The 20,126-nt window shown below is 43.9% G+C and overlaps 1 protein-coding gene across 1 annotated transcript; it reads left to right on the forward strand.

Annotated features, from left to right (window-relative positions):
• Positions 1–138: 138 nt before the first annotated feature.
• syt11b (synaptotagmin XIb) lies at positions 139–15,393 on the forward strand. The gene is made up of 4 exons (XM_031575919.2): positions 139–523; positions 8,487–9,439; positions 11,317–11,437; positions 11,854–15,393. The coding sequence occupies exons 1-4, from the start codon at positions 490–492 to the stop codon at positions 12,162–12,164; spliced, it is 1,419 nt and encodes a 472-aa protein (XP_031431779.1). The 5' UTR covers positions 139–489; the 3' UTR covers positions 12,165–15,393.
• The last annotated feature ends 4,733 nt before the right edge of the window (positions 15,394–20,126 follow it).

Raw genomic sequence — 20,126 nt, forward strand, 5'->3', positions numbered from 1 at the left:
GATGTATTCGAGCCTACTTCTAATATTTTATTAAGCCTTCACGTAAACCACAAAATTGTGGTTCTGAAAGAGATCTATGTTTTAAAGAATAAGAGTTTGTCCTTGACATCTTGATGGCCAAAGCGTCCTATGAGAAAGCCGTGGGAACTAAGTTCATTTGCCTCATTAGCAAAGCGGGCACGGAGAAATAGGGCGTGTTGTACATTATTGACACTTCTATGGGCGGTTCTAATCCCTGCGTTTGACAGAGTACCAGTGTGTCGCTGCATCCGAGCACCCGCCGTCATAGCATCATCAACCACCAGGCCAGGACGGAGCGCCAACGTGACTGGCCGAGCCGAAATCCAATTCCAGAAAACGTTTACAATTAACGATATGTAGCTATTAGACGTATCGAGATTGGGAAATAAAACAAAGACTAAGATACATCCCGTGGCCTGCGGCGCAATTTTGATTATTTCAACAGACATCAACGCCTTGTCTCTCAAAATGGCTGAGATCACCGAAATCCGAGCAGCATACGGTAAGTAACAGGCCAGGTTTTACATCGTAACCTAGTCGTCTTTATCGGTGAATAGCGTGTGATTTTGTGTAAGTCATTCCTTTATGTAAGGAATTGTGTGTTTTAGTACCCTTATGGCATTGGTCTATCGGCATGTTAATTTTGTTGACGGCAGTTTCATCACCCGAATTAAGCTACTACACTACAGCCTAACCCAGCAATCAAGCGTCTTGGGTTTTTGCCATTTTTAACAGGGTTCACAAAATTGCATTGAATCTCTGTTTTGTGCTTGTTGTGTGGTGAGAGGTCGAGAAACCCTGTGCTCCCTGAAAACGTACAAGCACACCGCTCCCATGGAGAAGGGTGGGATGCGCGGTCCACTCCCTGCTGTCCCTCTAACATTTATCAATAGGGTATTGCGTTTTCGGTCTATTATCAGATAAAGTTGGATAAACATTGGTCGATACGTAATGGTTCTGTGTGTAATTGGTCGCTGTCCAGCATAGTGTATGCACAACGGGTGGAGCTCTGCGTTTTACTTCACTTTTAAATATCATGTACAGGGGGAAAGAGGCCCTTAAATGACAGCATGGTAATGAAGACCGCTACAGTAGCTGGTTGGCTTGATTTTCCTGAGGGTTCCTGCAATGAAGGTGCCTGTATTTATTATTGTTAGTGACATTTTGTCTAGTTTCGGTCACATAAGCTATGATCATTAATATGAACTCATGAATAGATTCATCCTTCTGGTCTGGGTGGGGTGTGAGAGCCTATTCAGGAAACAAGGGATGTCACCCCGCCACCCCCTACCCCCACTCACCCCCAACCTATGTCACTCCACCAGAGCACAACATCTGGATGCCATGCTCCTATCTAACAGCAGATTGATTATGTGCATACAAGCAGAACAATTCCGGGACTAGAGATCTGAGTGATGGAACAAAATAGGTCACGCATCACGCTCTGTTGTGTGGCTGGTCAGTGTTCGTCGCATCATTAAAGTGAAGCCGATTAGTGAGACCCCTGTAGCTTAACTGGTCATCTCTGCTGGCCGTATTTGAACAAATGTTTAGAATGTTGTCTACACTGTAAATCTTACAGTGTACTGTATATTTCCTTGCCTGTGCTGTGCCTCTCTGGGTCTGTCTGTGTTAGTCTATGTTTGCTGCAGTAGAGGACCTTGATGATGGATGTTACAGGATCACATGCTGTAATGTAAGCTTTTATGTGATAACTGGGGTACAGATTTAACATGGCTATAATGTTATCTTTGATGAGAGTGTTCTTGTAAACATGATTGGAAATCCGTTGCGACCACAACAGTCAGCCATTCTCTCTCTCATCCCAGCTTTAAGCTGTCACGAGGGTCTGATAATGACTGCGATGTGCAGTGGCTTCAATCCTTAAGAGACTCATAATGCACTTAACTGTATATGTCTACCATAATGTATACATAGCACATTGCAGAAATGCCATTACCAAACTATTGACATCCAGATAATCTGCGTTACATAGCAGCTTTAATATAAAGCAACATAATGCATGGTACGTGTCATAAGCATTTGGTTTTGAGCGAGCCCCCAGCCATATGGCCACATCCTGTGATTGGCCCTGAGGGGCAGTCAAACACATCACTCTACAAGTAGCATATGAGTGTCCAGCAATTGAATGCAGCACATGGCATAGACAACTACATTTACAATTTCCATGCACCCTTGTAGAAAATATTAATATTCTGATTTGGTTTTGTAGATGCATTCCAAATTTTGGAATTTTGTTTTTTTTTCCTTTTGAGGAATAGGGGCACAAGGCATTGGAGTATGTGTACAATTATACGTACAATATTTGATCTGTTGTTGTAGACATTCAGACTTTTTGAAATCATAACTGTGAGCACCATGCAATATTTAAGATTTGGCCCAACTTTCCACCTGAATGAGCAGGACTCAGGATTTTAAATAGGCAATGCAGGCAGGAATCTCAATCAAGTCAAACAAGTCCTCTTCTCTCACTTCATTGGCTGCCTAAGGGAAAAGTATTGGAGACATTATGTAATATGTAGTCAGGTCATATGTTTGAACCTGATGGATTTCACAACTTGGCTTTATGGTTGGATGCTTTGCATCATCACAATTGATGTATAATGCATATATCACCATACTTTCATATTCAGTTGAAAATAACAAACACGTTTCTGTCACTGTGTGTATTTGCAAGCATCACTGAACATGACATTGGATCGCACACTGTGTTCATTTTTGTGCAGAAACAGCATTTCATTTTAAGATATGGACTGATGTTTTGAATTCAAGCTTGGAAATGTGTGGGAATTTCAGTAAGAGACAGATACAGAGAGAGAGGGAGAGAGAGAGAGAGAGAGAGAGAGAGAGTCTCTGTGTGTGCATTTGTTTGGGGTAAAGGCTGGGGTTTAACCCCGGGGGGTGTATCTAGGCAACTGGAGCAGCTGGTTCCCTCAGATTGTTTTCCAAAATTGTGACATCATTCAGCTGGAATTCTGAGCAGGGTGCCAGTGACCAATAACAGGACGGAAGGCCAGTCTCTTTGTCTAGGGATGCAGAGCTAGGCAAGAGCTAACACGGACAGCAGAGAGCATAAAGAGAGCATGGCACAATGAAGAGAGAGGGTTTTTTTCTTTGGAAGAAATGGGTGATGGATGAGATGTCAGGTTTGGTTCTCTCACTATGTTTATCTGTGTCTGTAGGTGTTAACCGTGAGCTTGAGGGGACTTTGTCTGTTTGTCGCTCAAGGTCCGATGCCAACTGGCCTCTTCCTCAATCCTAAACACACACACACACACACACATACAGAGAGAGAGAGAGAGAGAGAGAGAGAGAGAGAGAGAGAGAGAGAGAGAGAGAGAGAGAGATGCTCGCACATCACACACACACCCTTAGTGTATATGTTTGTCTCTCTTCCTCAGCATCCTCCCTTTCACACACACTGCTTGACCTTACAACCTTTAACCTAACCTCTGAACCCTTCTATCACCTCACCACCATGCCGTGACATATTTCACTAGACTCGTTGACATCTAGTTGCAATAGTATGAATATAGTATAGTCAAGCATCTATAAAGCTATTTGGTTTAATGTACCAGTTGTAATTTATCCCATAATATGACTAAGTAAAATGAATCTATGATTTAGAAAGTATGCAGCATTTTTTGCCCGGACTATATTACTTATTTCCTTTTTGTGTTATGCTAATGCACCCCCGGTCTGTTGTAAGATGGTGTTCAGTCAAGCGTGTGTGTGTGTGTGTTTTTTTATAGGCCCTGTAGACATGCTTTAATGTGAGCCAATGTGTCTCATACCCACAGTTCATCATTCCATGACAGCCGTGTGTTACTGAGCTGCACTGTGACAGGCAGAGATGCCATCACGGGAAATAAGAGCCATGGCATCTCATCTCAGGCCTTTGCATATACTCCAAGGGGGATGGTAGAGAGGGGGGGGGGGGTGTTCTCTCAAACCCCAACCCCCTGCCACACACTCATAGGTAGACGCACACACATGAATGCACACACACACACACACACACACACACACACACACACACACACATACACACAGATTAATGCACACATGCACACACACAGACAGACGCACGTGCACACACACACACACACTCACGCACATCCAGCGGACACACACACACAAGGACATGCACACATACACACGCACACACACCACACAGATGCACGTATAGACAGATGCACACACCCACCCACACACACACACACACACACACACACACACACACACACACATACACACAAACACACACACACACACACACACATCACCAGCCCTTTTCTGCAGAGCCAGGCTATGCCCAGGGTCCCACCACAGTCGTAACCAAAGTCTCCCACCACACATGCTGCTGGCACATTTACGCTGTCTTTCATCAGCGCAGCAGAAAAGTCACTGCTGTGACAGTGAGGGGGCGTACATAGCAAGCAGCCTCCACCACAGCCCCAGAGAGCACCAAGCCTGCCTCAGGTCGCTGGTGAGCTCTGCGCGGCCACAAACACAGTGACATATGCAGACATTTTATGTTATATTTTACTGAGCTATGCGGGTAATCCTAGAGCTGCAATAAATGCCTACACTGATGCATACTGCATATCCTGGAGTTTCTATGCTGGTTATGATACTTGTCAGAGTAGAATTTCGGAGTAAGGAGCATATTTTTGCTGTGCCCTGTCCCGTGAGTGTGTGTGTCCTGTCAGCTCTTGTACAAGTGTGTGTTCTGTCAGGTTTCATGTGTCCTCCACATCTGCTCTCTCTCTCTCTCTCTCTCTGTGTGTGTGTCTTTTCTGCATATGTCTATGTGTGTGTGTGTGTGTGTGTGTGTGCATGCATTTGTGTGTATGTCCTGTCTGCTCGTATATACGTGTGTGTGTGTATCCTGTCTGCTTGTGTGTGTGTGCATATGGGTGTGTGTTTGTGTGTGTGTGTGTGTGTGTGTGTGTGTGTGTGTGTGTGTGTGTGTGTGTGTGTGTGTGTGTGTGTGTGTGTGTGTGTGTGTGTGTGTGTGTGTGTGTGTGTGTGTGTGTGCATATGGGTGTGTGTCTCTCCCCTGCTGCAGACTGGCAAGGCTGTTTGGTATGCTGCATTGTGTGCTCAGCTGCTCTTCCATCATGCCTCAGTGGTGGCACACAAACCAGAACACAGGCCTGCCAGCACTCCTCCACCCCTTAGACAGACAGACACACACACACACACACACACACACACACACACACACACACACACACACACACACACACAGCTCTGCCCCAGGAACAAAGCCTCTTTATCCATACATGCACATAAAAAATACCAGTTCAAATTTAAGGTCAGTGAAGGAAAGTTCTGGAAATGCACTAGCCTGTGCTGTGATTTCCAACATCAGATCTCCTTGTGTGTCATACAACCCACTCAACCAAAAACTCTTCCTAGCTCTACCTCTTCTCCCTCCCTCATCTCCTACCACTTCACAGCAGTCACTCACTTGCCTGTCTGTCCACCTGTCTAACTCTCCTCACTGAGATAGGGACAGTCTCCTTCCTCACACCTTCTGCAGGCAGTACCCTAACTGTCTATCTCTCACAGATAAGAAAAGTCCACCTGCCACCTCTCCCTTCTACCCACCTCCAGGCTGTTATATATAGACACAGGACACACAGCCCTATCCTACCTGCAGACAGTAATGATGCTTACACATAGACTTCGCCTAGAGACACGTCTGTTTCTGCCTGTCCCACTCATAAGCAAAGTGTTCCACCTACATACTTATATACCCACACACACACACACACACACACACACACACACACACACACACACACACACCCCCCACACACACACACACACAGACACACACACACACACACACACTCACACACACACTTATACACACACACACACTTAGATGGCTAGGTAGACACCACCCTATCTCTCTCATAGGCACCTACTGAACCTCTCATCAATCATGTCACCTCTCCACCCACCTCCACTGTCAATATATAGACAACCCCTCATCCCTTCCAACAGGAAGTAACCTGCCTTCCAATCCATTCTTCCTACCAGGACAAATACATATATAGGCACCATTTACCCACAAGCAGGTGAAAGTGGATGGCCTCTCCATCTCTCATGCCGCCACTGCGCCCACACAGACAGTGACGTCCCGGTACGCCCATCACAGATGTGCTGATTCACGTCTCGCAGGCGCTCCTGTCACGCTGCGGGCTCCATGCCACGGGGCCGCAGCAGCGAGCCGCGCAGGAGGGGCTGATGATTCAGCCTGTTTGTGTGGGAGGGCTCAGGATACTGTCCGCTTCACGAGCTGCTAATAGCACACATCTGCGAAGGGGCCCTGAGACAAGCCAGGGGATAGACAGTTTGTAGGACAAAAATAAGTCTTTGCAATGCTGTTTTGATTTTCTGCAGGTTTTTTTGCGGTTCAGGAAGGTGTTTTTCTTGTCCCTTGATATGATGTGCTGTAGATGTGCCATGGATTTGTACTATAAGGATATATTTTCAGATTTAATATGAGAGAAAGTTGAATGTTACGACGTCTTTAGTTTTGTCTGTAAAACATGTTTCGCTCCACTAATTACAGCAATGGAAGATCCTAGAGGACATGATAGAAAGAATGTGATGTTCTTAAGATTCTCAGAGTCCTATTTAAAAGGAGCATTGCTGAACTCTTCATGTCCTTGCTTATGACACTGACACTCTTCATGTCCTTGCCTATGACACTGGCCACCTACCTGAGACACCCCTCCTGTCCCCTCCCGTCCCCTCCCTTTCCTTGCGTCTTTACGCTGTTCACAAGTCCTTATCTCAGCCTTCAGCTCGCCCTACTTCTTCACTGACTCCCAGTAACCACTCACTCCCGTAGCATCTTTCGCCGTGAGCACAGACATACGCACACTAAATACAGTACAGAAATGCCTCAGCAAAGTGAAAACATACCCAATCTGAAATCTGAATAAATATAGTAGTATAAGACATGTATCACACAATGCAATACAAGTACACATCAATGCAGTTTGTATCCAGTAAGCTAGACAGTCTATTCTCTGCTAGTGACCATGACCAAAGACTTGCAGCAGCCTGTCGCTATTTCATTTGGCTGTAAACATTTATCTTGTCACTGCAGTACCTCAGCCTTCTTGTTTAGACCACCTACAATCCTTTAATTTGGTGAAGTTATGAGAGGTTTTGTTGTTTTATTTAAGATCTGGCCTTTGGCTCTAAAAGAAATCTCTGGGTGAGCACATATATGTAAACACATATGCAGTCAGGCAAACACACCGATTTACATTCAGTGTCAGACTGACATATTGCATCAGGCCTAATTTATTAGTTATATATAAGAAAGACGATGTTGACGGATGGGCTGTGTACACAAGTATAGAATATTTTAGATGACAAAAATATAAAGATGCAGTGTACCACCAATACCTTTGCAGCTGGAAAAACGTGGGCACTGAATTTGCAAGTGTGTGTATTCTGTGGCTTTTATTTTGAAATTGTTCAAAAGCCAGTCTTCATGTGGACATTAAAGTGCAGAGAGTGCTGCAAAAGTGGCTATTTTAAGCATGATAATTGATAACTACAAATATAAAATTATCAAAAGCACTTGAGCATCCTGTAAGGTCAGGCTTGTCACTATTCAGTGGATTAAATTTACATTGACAGTGATAGGATCAACTAGATTTTGTAGCAAAACTGAACTTGTGGACATCCATGCTAGCCTATATTTTTCCACCATAGTTTTTGAGTAGTGTGAAAACCTTCAATTGAGAGCAGCTATTGTAGTGTGGCAATCAGCAACTTTATACACATCTGTTAAAAAAAGTTCAAATTATTATGTCTTTGATTGTGTATTGGCCATAATGGACTTCAAATAACAGTGTAGAAGACTCTAGTCTAGCCACCTACAGTGGCTGAACGGTCGGTTGACTTACTGCTGGGCTGTGTAGAGAGACATGTTAGCTAACTGTGGTGTGCCTCTTGTGTGCTGCCGTCATGGCCAAATTCACACTGTCTCACAGAGCTTTTGCTTGCTGGTGTCATTGAGATCCTACAATATACAGTGGCTGAATTTTTTACCACGGCAGTCAATCTTGGCATTGGCTTAGTCCACCTCTGCACAATGCGATGCTCCACCTAGGTCTGTGCATTGAGGTTCTGGATGTCAGTCGGCATTCGAGGGGGAATTCAAGGTGGTTCTCTTCATTACCACCCCTCTGCAGAGAAGCTAACCAAGACTCTCACCCCCCCTACAGACTGTCCATATGGACAATAATCCAGCACCTGCTGTGCCATGTGACTTCATTACTTTGTCCCTATATTTCTTTCCCCTTATTATTAATAATACATTAATAATAAATTGACTAATGGCTGTAATTGTGGATTATGTAGCTAAGGTTATTAACTGTTGTCTCCTCTGTCCCCTCTCTTCTCAGACATGTCCCCAGTGCTTGCAGGCTTCATTGGGGCAGGAGTCTTGGTGGTCGCCGTGGTAACACTGGTCTTCCTCTGGGTGTGCTGCCAGCGCCGGCGCCGCCGGTTGACGGGCGCCTACAAGCTCCACGGCATTCAATCAGAGCCCTACAACCCCTCGACAGACCCGCCCTACAAGTTTATCCACATGCTGAAAGGCATCAGCATCTACCCGGAGACACTGACAAACAACAAGCGAGTTGTGCGACTGGCCAGGAAAGCTGGATGGAGGGGGCGCGGGGGTCAAGGGGCGACCGAGGGGGAGCAGGGCGGAGCAGTCGTGGATGCGGTCGACGGAGCCGCAGTGGCCGAAAACGGGCAGGTCCCCTACACCCACCAGCCTGAAGAGGACGGGCAGTGTGAGGGCGTGAGCCGCCACCCGCCAAGGATGGAGCGCGACCTGCCCATCCGGGCCGACTACAGCTGCCTGGAGAGCGGCTCGGCCCCCAGCAGCACCAGCAGCAGCGGCCAGAGCAGCGCCACAGCCACTCCTTTCACCCCAGCCACCGAAGACGAGCTGCAAAGCCTGGGCGAGCTCAGCCTTGCCGTGGACTACAACTTCCCCAAGAAGGCCCTGGTGGTTACCATCCAGGCGGCCCGCGGGCTCCCGGCTGTGGACGAGCGGGCCGACAGTGCTGACCCTTACGTCAAGATGACCATCCTGCCCGAGAAGAAGCACCGCGTCAAGACCCGCGTGCTCCGACGCACCCGCCAGCCCGTCTTTGACGAGACTTTCACCTTCTACGGCGTGCCGTACAGCGCCCTGCCCGAGCTCACGCTGCACTTCCTGGTGCTCAGCTTTGACAGATTCGCCCGCGACGATGTCATCGGCGAGGCCGTGGTGCCACTGGCCGGCGTTGACCCCAGCACGGGCAAAGTGCAGCTCACACAATACATCAGCAAGAGGAGCATGCAGGTGAGGATGCCCGTGGGTGCCAACTTGTGCCAGCCAGTGGGTGATAGTGGTTCAGGAGGTAGAGGAGTTGTTTAGCAATCGGAAGGTTGCTAGTTTGATCCCGACTCAACAAAGTGTCATTGAGCAAGACAGTTCCTGATGCAGGTTGGCAACTTAGACATTAGCCTCTGCCATTGATGGATGAATGGGTAGATGTCTTAGGCATTCATCTGTAAAGTGCTTTGAGTGCTCTATGAGTTGAAAAGTGCTATATAAATGCAGTCCATTACCAGTCAGACTGAAAAAAATCCACCTTTATTTGGATAGAGTAAAGGAGAGGGGGTGGTTAACAATGCTATAACTCAGTGGTGGGGGCTGTTACATTACACAGCCAATGGTCATGGGCACTCACTGTCATTCCCTGTGTGGCTCAGTGTGATTTTCTCAGGATAATGAGAATGAAGGCCATGACTGAAAAGCATATTGGTCCACCATTCTGTTGTTTCGAAGTTTGCGAGAAGTTTAGATTGAAAGTTTGAAACATAAAACATCACCTAGCTCGTTCACAGAAACAACAGATTTTTCTCCTTAGTTGCATACATTCTTATGGCTAACTAATAACAGTCTCGAGGTCTCCTAACTTCACCACTGATAAGATGTATCACATACAGCTGGTGGAGATGCAGATGTGGTGAATCCACTCCAGGTGATGTTGTCCTCGCTGCCATTACTTTTGAGGATAGTGTTTAAGCCTGCCGAGTTAAATACATGACATTTAGCCAACGCTAACATTCTAGTGTCCACAATTTTTCAGTGATTTTGCCGGGCCTCGCTACAAATAGATGTGTTATCCTACTTTCTTGATCTTGTGGAGGCGGTGAAAATGCCAAGTCACCTTAACATCTGGACACACACAAACAGCTCCCTATCTCTCAGATGCAGTATATTGGGTTGGCCAGCCGCAAGGTCAGTGTATATTGATTTTAGGGGCCATTGAAGCCTTTACTTGCAGCTGGCCAGAGGAAGACATGCTTAAAGGCCCATGTTATCTCTGGCACAAAGGGACTTTCATGAAAAGGGTACGTCTAATCAGCCAGGCTTTCGTATGATATCACCACCAAGGCTGTCTCCTCTAATAAACGCTGGTCTCTAATGAGGACCGGTTAAGAGTGGGTTCACAGAAAGTATGGGATCCGATGGCGTCTGACTCACTTCTCTGTGTTCTAGCTAGGAAGTGCTTTGTGATAGTGGTATTACTCAGCAAGGCTGCCCTTCATGATGCCATTGCTGTATTTTCAAGGGTGGAATTCAATTAGCAGGGACTGAATCTTAGAAATTAATCTCTGCAGATGAAGTCATTTTAATTAGAAACAGTTTGGGCTGAAGTCAATTAAGATCTGTTTTGATATGTCACTAAGTAGAAATGCTTGAATGCTGATTCATTTATATTCATTTATTTTTTTACATTAATTTTTTTTCAGTAATTAATTTCTCTACAAGACATCATTGGAGTCAAGTTAATCTCAATCCACTGTGGCCAAAATGATAGATGTTGCTTATAATAGCGTAATAGCATACAGTAGTATAGAATAAATATTTGTTTTTGTCTCTGTGTCTCTCTCTCTCCCTGTGTGTGTGTATTGTGGTGTGATTCGTGCATTACATCCAATATTGCTTACAGCATACATGCAATGAATTGCATACAACAGTCCATAGATATGGACTTTGCTGATGTTAATACTTTAAAAAAAAAAGTATTGATTGTGTGTGTATGTTAGACAGAGAGAGAGAGAGAGAGAGAGAGAGAGAGAGAGAGAAAGATACAGAGAGGGAGGATGAAGATATGTACTCGTGTTAGTATACATACTGATTCCATGTCCTGTGTCTTGTGTGTGTAGTGTGTGAGCCGCGGGGAGCTGCTGGTGTCTCTGTCCTACCAGCCTGTCCCTCACCGGCTCAGCGTGGTGGTGCTCAAGGCCAAGCACCTCCCCAAGATGGATATCACCGGACTCTCTGGCAGTGAGTGTTAATGTCATATCTATTTAATGTACTCTGTGCCAGGACATTTCTAATAATACAGTAGACTAAACCACTGGTAGTTTTAGCTGTTTTTAAGTATAAAGAAAAACTAAAAAAAAAATTCATGTATGTCACTAATGTAGATTTTTTAATGTTGAGATCTCTTTGATTTAATCTTCAGAGGTTTAAAACCACACGGGTTTCAGTTAACTAAAGGCATTCAATTAGGCAAGCTGTCTCAATCCTTTCAGTTTAACTATGCGAGTGTCCTAGTGTGTTGCTGCTTTCTCATCTCGTTCTCCTCTTCTTTCCTCTCTTTTTTTCTCCTTCCATCCCCATTTTTCTTCCCTACCCTCTTCTTTATCTCCTTTCCCTTTCCATATTCCCAATCCCCCCCCAACCCCCGTACTCCCTAGACCCGTACGTGAAAGTGAACGTGTATTACGGTCGCCGGCGCATCGCCAAGAAAAAGACCCACGTGAAGAAGGGCACGCTGGACCCCGTCTTCAACGAGTCCTTCATCTACGACGTGCCGGCCGAGCTGCTGCCCGACATCTCCGTGGAGTTCCTGGTCATGGACTTCGACCGCACCACTAAGAACGAGGTGGTGGGCCGCCTGGTCCTGGGGGCGCGGAGCTCCTTGCCGACCGGCGCTGCCCACTGGCATGAGGTCTGCGGCAACCCGCGCCGGGAGGTGTCCAAGTGGCACAGCCTGAGCGAGTACTAGAACCGGCTGAGAACACACACATACATACATACACACACACACACAGATGTACACGCGCATACGCATGCACGCACCAACATGTCTTCGACATACACTTAAACGTACATGCACAAACAAACCCACAGACAGATATGCATACATGCAAACGTCATGCCTACTTACAAACAGAATACATGCACACATGCAAGTTCATATATGAAAGCAAAATAACTCTGTACAGGTGAGATGCCTTCATCTCCTCTCTCTGTCTCACATACACACCCAAACACAGTCGCACATACACACACATATATACACCCATACACAAATGCTCATACACACAAACACTCATTTAAACTCCTACATGCATATGCATTTACGCACATACATGGACACCAGAAGTTCATGCACACTGACATATGTAAGCAAAAGACCTCTGTCTGAGAGTGATCTCACTCTTCTAAACAAAGTGGACAAAGGGAACTAAACATCAGTTTCCATTCAAAAAGGACTTGAACACAAATACTGACACACTAAAAACACAAGTTGTGACACACATATACAATTACACTGTCACAAAAGAATAGTCACCATGGAGAACAAAATATGACTATGAATACAAGACTGTTATCATCTTTTGGTGGTGGTGTTTTGGGGACCGAAGCCCAAGTTTTGCTTTTCATTTTCTAATAATTGTATAACGTCGGAATTCACTAATCTCTCCTTGCACTGGTTGTATCGCATGTCAGATCAATGAAACAGATGTTTTTTTTCCACAAGAAAAGAAAGCCAGTGAGCAAAAAGAAGTGTTGTTGTTGAAATAGAGTGATATTTTTTTGTTCAACCAAATATAGCAAACCAGGCAGATGGTGTACAGCAATCGTTCTAAAAATGTGATGTCAAATTATTTTTCTTTTGGAAGATTTATTTCATTGTAAGACTTGCTAATGAGTTGGGATGACGATTTCTGAGCAGACATATTGCCCCCAATCAAGCTCCTTCCCTCATGCTTCTCTGGCTCTTCAATATCAGACTCAAAACAGAACTTTCTGACCAATAATACCACTAGACAGCGACTGCCTTGGGATTGCTACCATAAACAAACCCTGTTTTTTTTGTAGAAAAAGGTTGTGCTCAGCTACTGTAACATACCCAATACTGCTCTGTCTTGGTCAGAATAACTAAACTGCAGCTCTCACTGTCTTCTGTGCTTTCTCATTGTGACGCGACGGCTTGCACCTCACACAGCCATCTCACCGGCTTATAAAAAACTATTACATATGAGCTATAGTCCTGATTGTAGGGGGCGCAATTGAGGATTTTAATGAAGGACAGACACCCATGACTGAAATGACTGCATTTCTTCATGTACAGTATAGGATTACACTAATTTGTCAAGGCCTCCCACTTTTTTAGGTTGCCCTTTTGTATTTGTTTCGACTTTTTTGTAAAAAGTGAAATTAGTGCACCAACATTGCCTTGCAAAACCTTTGAATTGTTCTATATTTCACGATCAGGATGATAGACGACTATCAGGATGTCTCATGGAAATCTTGTCAAGACTTGCTGTATGTGGGTTTGAATTCATATCAGTTCTTCTCATCTTAGCATTTTATTTTCCCTTAGAACCCATCCATCCAACCCCCTCTGTGGCTATTTTCTACTCAGTCTCAAGACAGTATTAGTTCAGTAATGGCAACATTCAAATGACTAAGTCTGAACTGCAGTGGAAAGTTCCCATCCTCATAGCCTCCTTTACCTGCTGTCAGTCAGTGTGACTTGCAGTGGATGGGACAGACACAAGGGTGATGCGCAGTGGAGAGCGGAGCTAGGGTTTGGCAAGGCACACACCCACCAGAAGGATGAGACACAGGTGGGCCACCACCACAGCACTGCTGTGACGTGGAAGAAGTCACTTTGACCTCTCTCTTTCTCCCTCTCTCGCTCTCTCTCTCTCTCATAGACAAGTGTCTGCCTCTCCTCACTCCCATCGCCCATCTTGGTCTTTATATAATCACACCTGTTACGTATACCTTATTGGGATTAAAGATGAGAATACATGTTGCATAACTCCTGTGCTGTATTAGTTTCAGTCTGCAAGATGACGTGTGTAAGATTGGCCACAGGCTTCTGGGGATCTCCTATGGCGAGAGCAGCAAGAGCACTCGAGCGCTCAGAGCCTCTGAACACAGCTGAGGCCCCTCCTGCTAACTCAGAGAGGAACGAGAGGACGAAACGGTGAAACAACAAAACATTTGCGATCTGCGCAGGAAGCAGAGAAAATACACATATATGCTGAAAAAATGGTGTCATCTCTGTTCTCTGAGGACATAGAAAAGGCCTTCCTTTTGTTACTCATCACGGACACATCCTTACACGCCACCCTGACACACATATAGATAAAAGTATGCACACATCCGCATAGTCTGTCAACAGTGCTGTAGTGTGAATTATAGTATTGTTTTTGCCAAGGCACTGTAGGCTCCTGTGAAAACTGTAGGGTCCTGTGAAGACGGTTGGCTCCTGTGAAGGTGGCACAGTTTAGTGCGAAACACCTGTGAACTTCACCACCAGTTTCATCATCATTTACCAGGTGTTAAGAAAGCCTCAGCTTGATAACCCAACCCTGCACATTTCGTTTGTTTGTCTGTGTGCACAGAGACACACGTGGGAGCCAATTATTTACATGTGTTTCTTAGTGTCATACATCAGCATTTTTTGCCACAATGAAAGCTGTTTTTTTTTTATCTGAATGGATGTTTTCTGCGTTGGCAGATTCCTTGTAGCTTTCTGCTGTAGGTGGTGCTAAGGGATATTTGGACACATTGGAAGGCTAAGTGCTCTCATAACACACATGAGCTTAACTCCCTGCCAAGTCAACGCCCTCTTAAACTCCCTTCACTCCTCTGAGCCTAGCCTTCACATCCAATGCTGTTTTTTGTATTTTGAACTCTAACCAACCTGATTTGGACTATGTGGTTAGATGTACAAAATGGAATCAAATGAAAGCTGTATTTAATTAATGTGCTGATCATGACCAGGGATTGTTGTAAATTATACAGTACTTTGAATTGTGCAAACTGTGCATATACTTGGAGTGTGAGTCTGAAGTAACTGGGAAAAAATTGACCTTTGCAAATCTGCAAAATGCCATGAAATAATACGCAAAATATAACACTAATGCTAGTCTGTCTGTTGGTTTTGTTAACACATATTGAATGTGCAAATAAAACGTTAAAGTGGTACACTACAGAATTCGCCTGATAATTTATTCTGACTTTTACCACACCATTTCGCATGTACAGCTACAGTGGACACAATTCTTCAATCACTGAAGCCTTGTAACGTTACTGAATAAAATGATATATAAAGCTCTAAATATTTACATTTTGACTGGGTTTGTACAGCCTTGGAAAACAAGTCAGCTTTGATATGTTGCTCTGAATTAAAATAAAATAATGCTTAAAATGAATTAATAAATAAAAAACTAATGCTTCCACACCTCTGGCTGTAAGGATCCTTTGTTGGATGATAATGTGATTGACAGGAGCTGATTCAGAGAAATTACTATGGTGTCTCATGCCTCCTGGAAATTATGTAACAATACTCTTCATGACCTCATTGCTGCTTTCCAAATATGATGTAAGGGTCTTAACAGTGCCGGATGCAAACACACCTGCACCAAGAGGACACCTAGTGGTTAGTCTGCAGAAGTGCATTCTAGATGGAGAAAATATGTCAACTCAGAGAGGATAGAAACAGTGAAAAAAAAATGAATGCAGGAAGTAGAGACAATACACACACACATACACACACACAAACACACATGCACAGACATGCATATAGACATACATTCATACACACATACATGAACGCTGTCTGTTCCCAGCTCCAAACTATGAACTTGTGACTTGCTGTTACAAGACTGAGTGCTTCTCAAGATTCAAGACTTCATTTGCCATTTGCTCAGGTACAAATTTGTAAGAGCATCGGAATTCCTGTGTGGATCTCTCAATCAGTAAGAAACACAAAAACAACAGAGCATGTGTGTGTGTGTGTGTGTGTGTGTGTATAAAAAAAGTTTAAAAAAAAAAGTATGCCTGTGTGTGAGTTAACTGGGGGCCGGGTATTTCTTTCCAGCTTCAATGACAGTCGCAAGTAGTCTGATAGCCTCCGGGAAGAAACTGTCGTGAAAGCACTTCCTGTTTGTTCTAATGCTCTCTGGTATCTCAGCTGGTGTCTGAAGGGTCATCAGTCATACAGAGAGTGGCCAGGGTGATGCGAGTCTCGGGGAATAGCCGCAGTTTGTCCCCGCAGCGGTGGGCGATCAGAGTGTCCATGGGGGGGAGCTATGTTCCAATTATCCTCTCTGCGGTTTGAATGGTCTTCAGCAGTGACAGTGACAGTGATACCTCTGGTCTTGTCAGTATTGAGGACGAGATTGTTTTCCTCCCCACAGGCAAGTGTCTCATCCACCAGCTGCCTGCAGTGCGATCCATTGTTTCCCTTAATAAGCCATAAGAGGGTGGTTGTGTCATCTGCAAATTTGAAAATGTAGCTGAGTTTATGGGTGGACAAACATGAGTATAGAGGGGAAAGAGTCTAGGGCTCAGGCTGCAGCCCTGGGAGATTCCAGTGCTGCGGTTCAGTGCTGCTGAAATCGTATTTCCCACGTTTCCCACTTTCTGTCCAGTTGCAGGTGGGAGTGGGCAGCCCTTAATCTGCCACATTTGTAGTGTAGACAAACTGAAGGGGATCGGTGGTCACAGGTATGACATCACAGGTATGACAAAGTCTATGAATCTCACCACCAGTTTCTCGAGGGATTTCATGACGACTGATGTGAGCACCACCACGACAGAAGCTGTTCATGCAGGTTGTGTGTGGCTTTTTCAGGAACTGGTACAATGGCCGAGTGTTTAAAGTGACGAGGGACGACAGCCTGAGCCAGCGAGGTGATAAAGATGTCTGTACACATCTGCCACCTCAGTAGCGCAGGCTTTCAGAGCTCTAGGGGACACTGCGTCCGGCCCTGCTGCCTTATGGGGGCTGACTGCTGCAGAGACCTGAAAAACCTGGAGGACGTTCTCCCCCGGGCCCCATGGTGGTATTAGGAGTGCTAGCGGGGTGTCCTGATGGGGGATATCAAAGCGGCATTCAATCGGTCTGTCTGAGACGGTGGTGTCTGTAGTGGTGACAGTGTGCTCGTTCCCCTTGGACGCCATGCTACATACTAGGGGTGTTGTTGCCAGCATTCCAGTTTTTGCCTTTTTGCTGCCCAGATCAATTTCCTTTAATATCAGAGTTCCTATAATGTCTCTGTGAAATAATATTGGTAACATTCAATATACAAGTGGGTGAAGAAGATGCTGAAAGTCAGACACATCTATCTGACAAGAGGAGAATGAACAGACACAGGAAATCACATTTGTTTTCCAGTGTTTTTGCTGGTCTGAACTTGCTTTGAATAGCAGCTGTGGACATTCATTATGAACATCATTACACATTATTAAAGTGTTTTATGAGTAGGTTATCTAGCTGGGCAGGGGCAGACTGACAACAAAGAGCAGCCTAGAAATGTGCTGTCAAGTGACCAGAATTTGTATAAGCTATATCAAAGCCATAGTCGCTTTAGCCTTGGGCTTCATACTGTTACAAAGAAAACTGACTGGCTCTCCCAAGACCTGCCCACACAGAACATTCCCGAATTTCCCAATGGCCAATCCTTGCCTGTAGTTGAGTGTCTGACTGACCTCATGAAAAGAGCTATAGTCAAGTGACTGCAAATATGCCAGTGTAATGGGGAAATCATCTTTTTCCATGAATGGGGTGTGAAATTGATGTGACTTGTCTGTGTCTTTATTGGTCCTTTTCCCCAGTTTTGCCAAAGGATCATTGTGTTATGAATGGACCTTCTTACAGTGTGCCCCTGCTATAACCCTATACTATCAAATGAGATATAATCTCATTGTTTTGCATTATGTTGGGCTGCAGTCAGTGATTATGTTTTACGTGATATTCTGGTACAAACTTACTGTAAGTTCCACATTGACATTATCTGAATATTCTCTTTAGCATTATTTATTGTAAGTCATATTCCAGTTTGTTGTCCATCTGCCACTGTCTGATGTCATACTTTGACCTTTTTCAAAGGAAAACCCCAAATCATCCTATGAATTCCATGCCACGTCGAAAAATTCCCCTGTCACGCCTTAGAAAATCGAATTTCTTGCAGATGATTATACAGTCATATATGACTAACTTGAAAGTTGAAATATTTAAAGATTTGAATTCATTTCTAGAACTTGTGCCTGTTATAAAAGTATGACACACACTGGTGAAGATGACTTGTCTGCTCAGTTGTGTATATGAAAGGAAAACAATCAACCCAATAATTTTCTCCCAAAATGAAACAGAATATCATACCTTTGACTGAATTTGTTACCACTCACTGAATGGACTCAAACCAACAAACCAACATAAACCAATAAAAACTGCTTTGATGTTGTGGGCCTAATTCCACAAGGCTGGTGTTGTTGGTGGGGTATTCTTGTGTGTCATAGGTATATAACGTAACATAACATTAAACTTTACTTAATATGCCTGATAATGATTAACATAAGTCTATATAACTATTCATACAAAGTAATGACTGCACTCGTAAAGTGTTACACTCTCATAGTATGAACCATTACAGCTTGAAGTATCAGAATGCACAATGGCACAGATGACATCTTTGCTTTATGTCAAAGGCTGTTTATTCACCAAATGCTCTTTATGGAGCCATATGTGACTCCATACAGGCTTTCATAACAATAGTTGAGTAAGGCTTATACTAGAGCATCAAAACACTTTACATGCTTTATACAGGATATGCTATGATGCATTATGAATACTTTATAACCCTTTATGAATGTACAATGCACTGTCAATAGTGAAAAGTAACACAGAGTAAGTCTTTATCATGGAGTAAACACTTAAATTGTATTAATCGTTTTCATGAGATATGCCTGCATTACGTCATTACGACATACAGAACATAAACAGCTCAATGCAGTTGTTACTGAATGTATGTTAAAGGGCTCAGACAAGACAAAAAATTCCCCCTCTAAGTTTGATATCATGACATTTTAGCATTTGCATTTCTAAGGATTATGAAAATGATTATGCTCGCAGTATATAAAAAGTGCTAGAACAGAGCTCTTCTCTGTGTAATTAGCTGTGCTCCACCTATGAATCAGAAGTGGCCTTAGACTCACACGTCACATGTGCTGGCACCATACAAATTAAGAAAGATCCACTGCCGCTGAAGACAAGTTTGATAAGAAGAGGAGAGAGCATACAGAGCCTGACAGCATCTTGAAGCGACTGATTCTTTAAACCTGCACATTTTCCATTTATCTCGCAGGTAAGATTATTATGAATTCATTAATATATATATTAATTCATGCATTCATTATTTTGGGTATGGAAACATTACCAGCTGTCTTAGGTGTGCACATGTATTAACTATCCCATGTGTCCTGAGAGTCTCATGACCGCTCATACTGTGGCACCAGTAGAGCATCTACTAGGAGAAGAGTTCATTGTATTTGCTTGAACAATGTGTGCAAAATAAATAATTAGTAAAATTGCCTGCCTTTAGTGTGATAATAGACATTTGTAGCATGCTTTCATCTGATTCTCCATGATTTCACGTTCATTTGAAATGAAAAATATTTCAAAATCACTGTCTAAAACAGTGATGCACTGATGCACTGATGCAGGTCTGTCTAAAAATGATGCAGTCCAAAATACAAGTTTGGATATTCAATGTTTCAAATTCCTCTTTCAAATGGAGATGTGAATTACATGGCTAGTTTTAAATATCTGAAAAAACAATTGTTACTGGAGAAATCAGGAATTTACATTTATAAAGCGAATTATTTATGCAATTTTGTATATGTGGTATCTACAAATACTCATTTAGTTAACAAATCTGAA

Source organism: Clupea harengus, chromosome 11, assembly GCF_900700415.2.
Source record: "Clupea harengus chromosome 11, Ch_v2.0.2, whole genome shotgun sequence".
NCBI lineage: Eukaryota > Metazoa > Chordata > Actinopteri > Clupeiformes > Clupeidae > Clupea > Clupea harengus.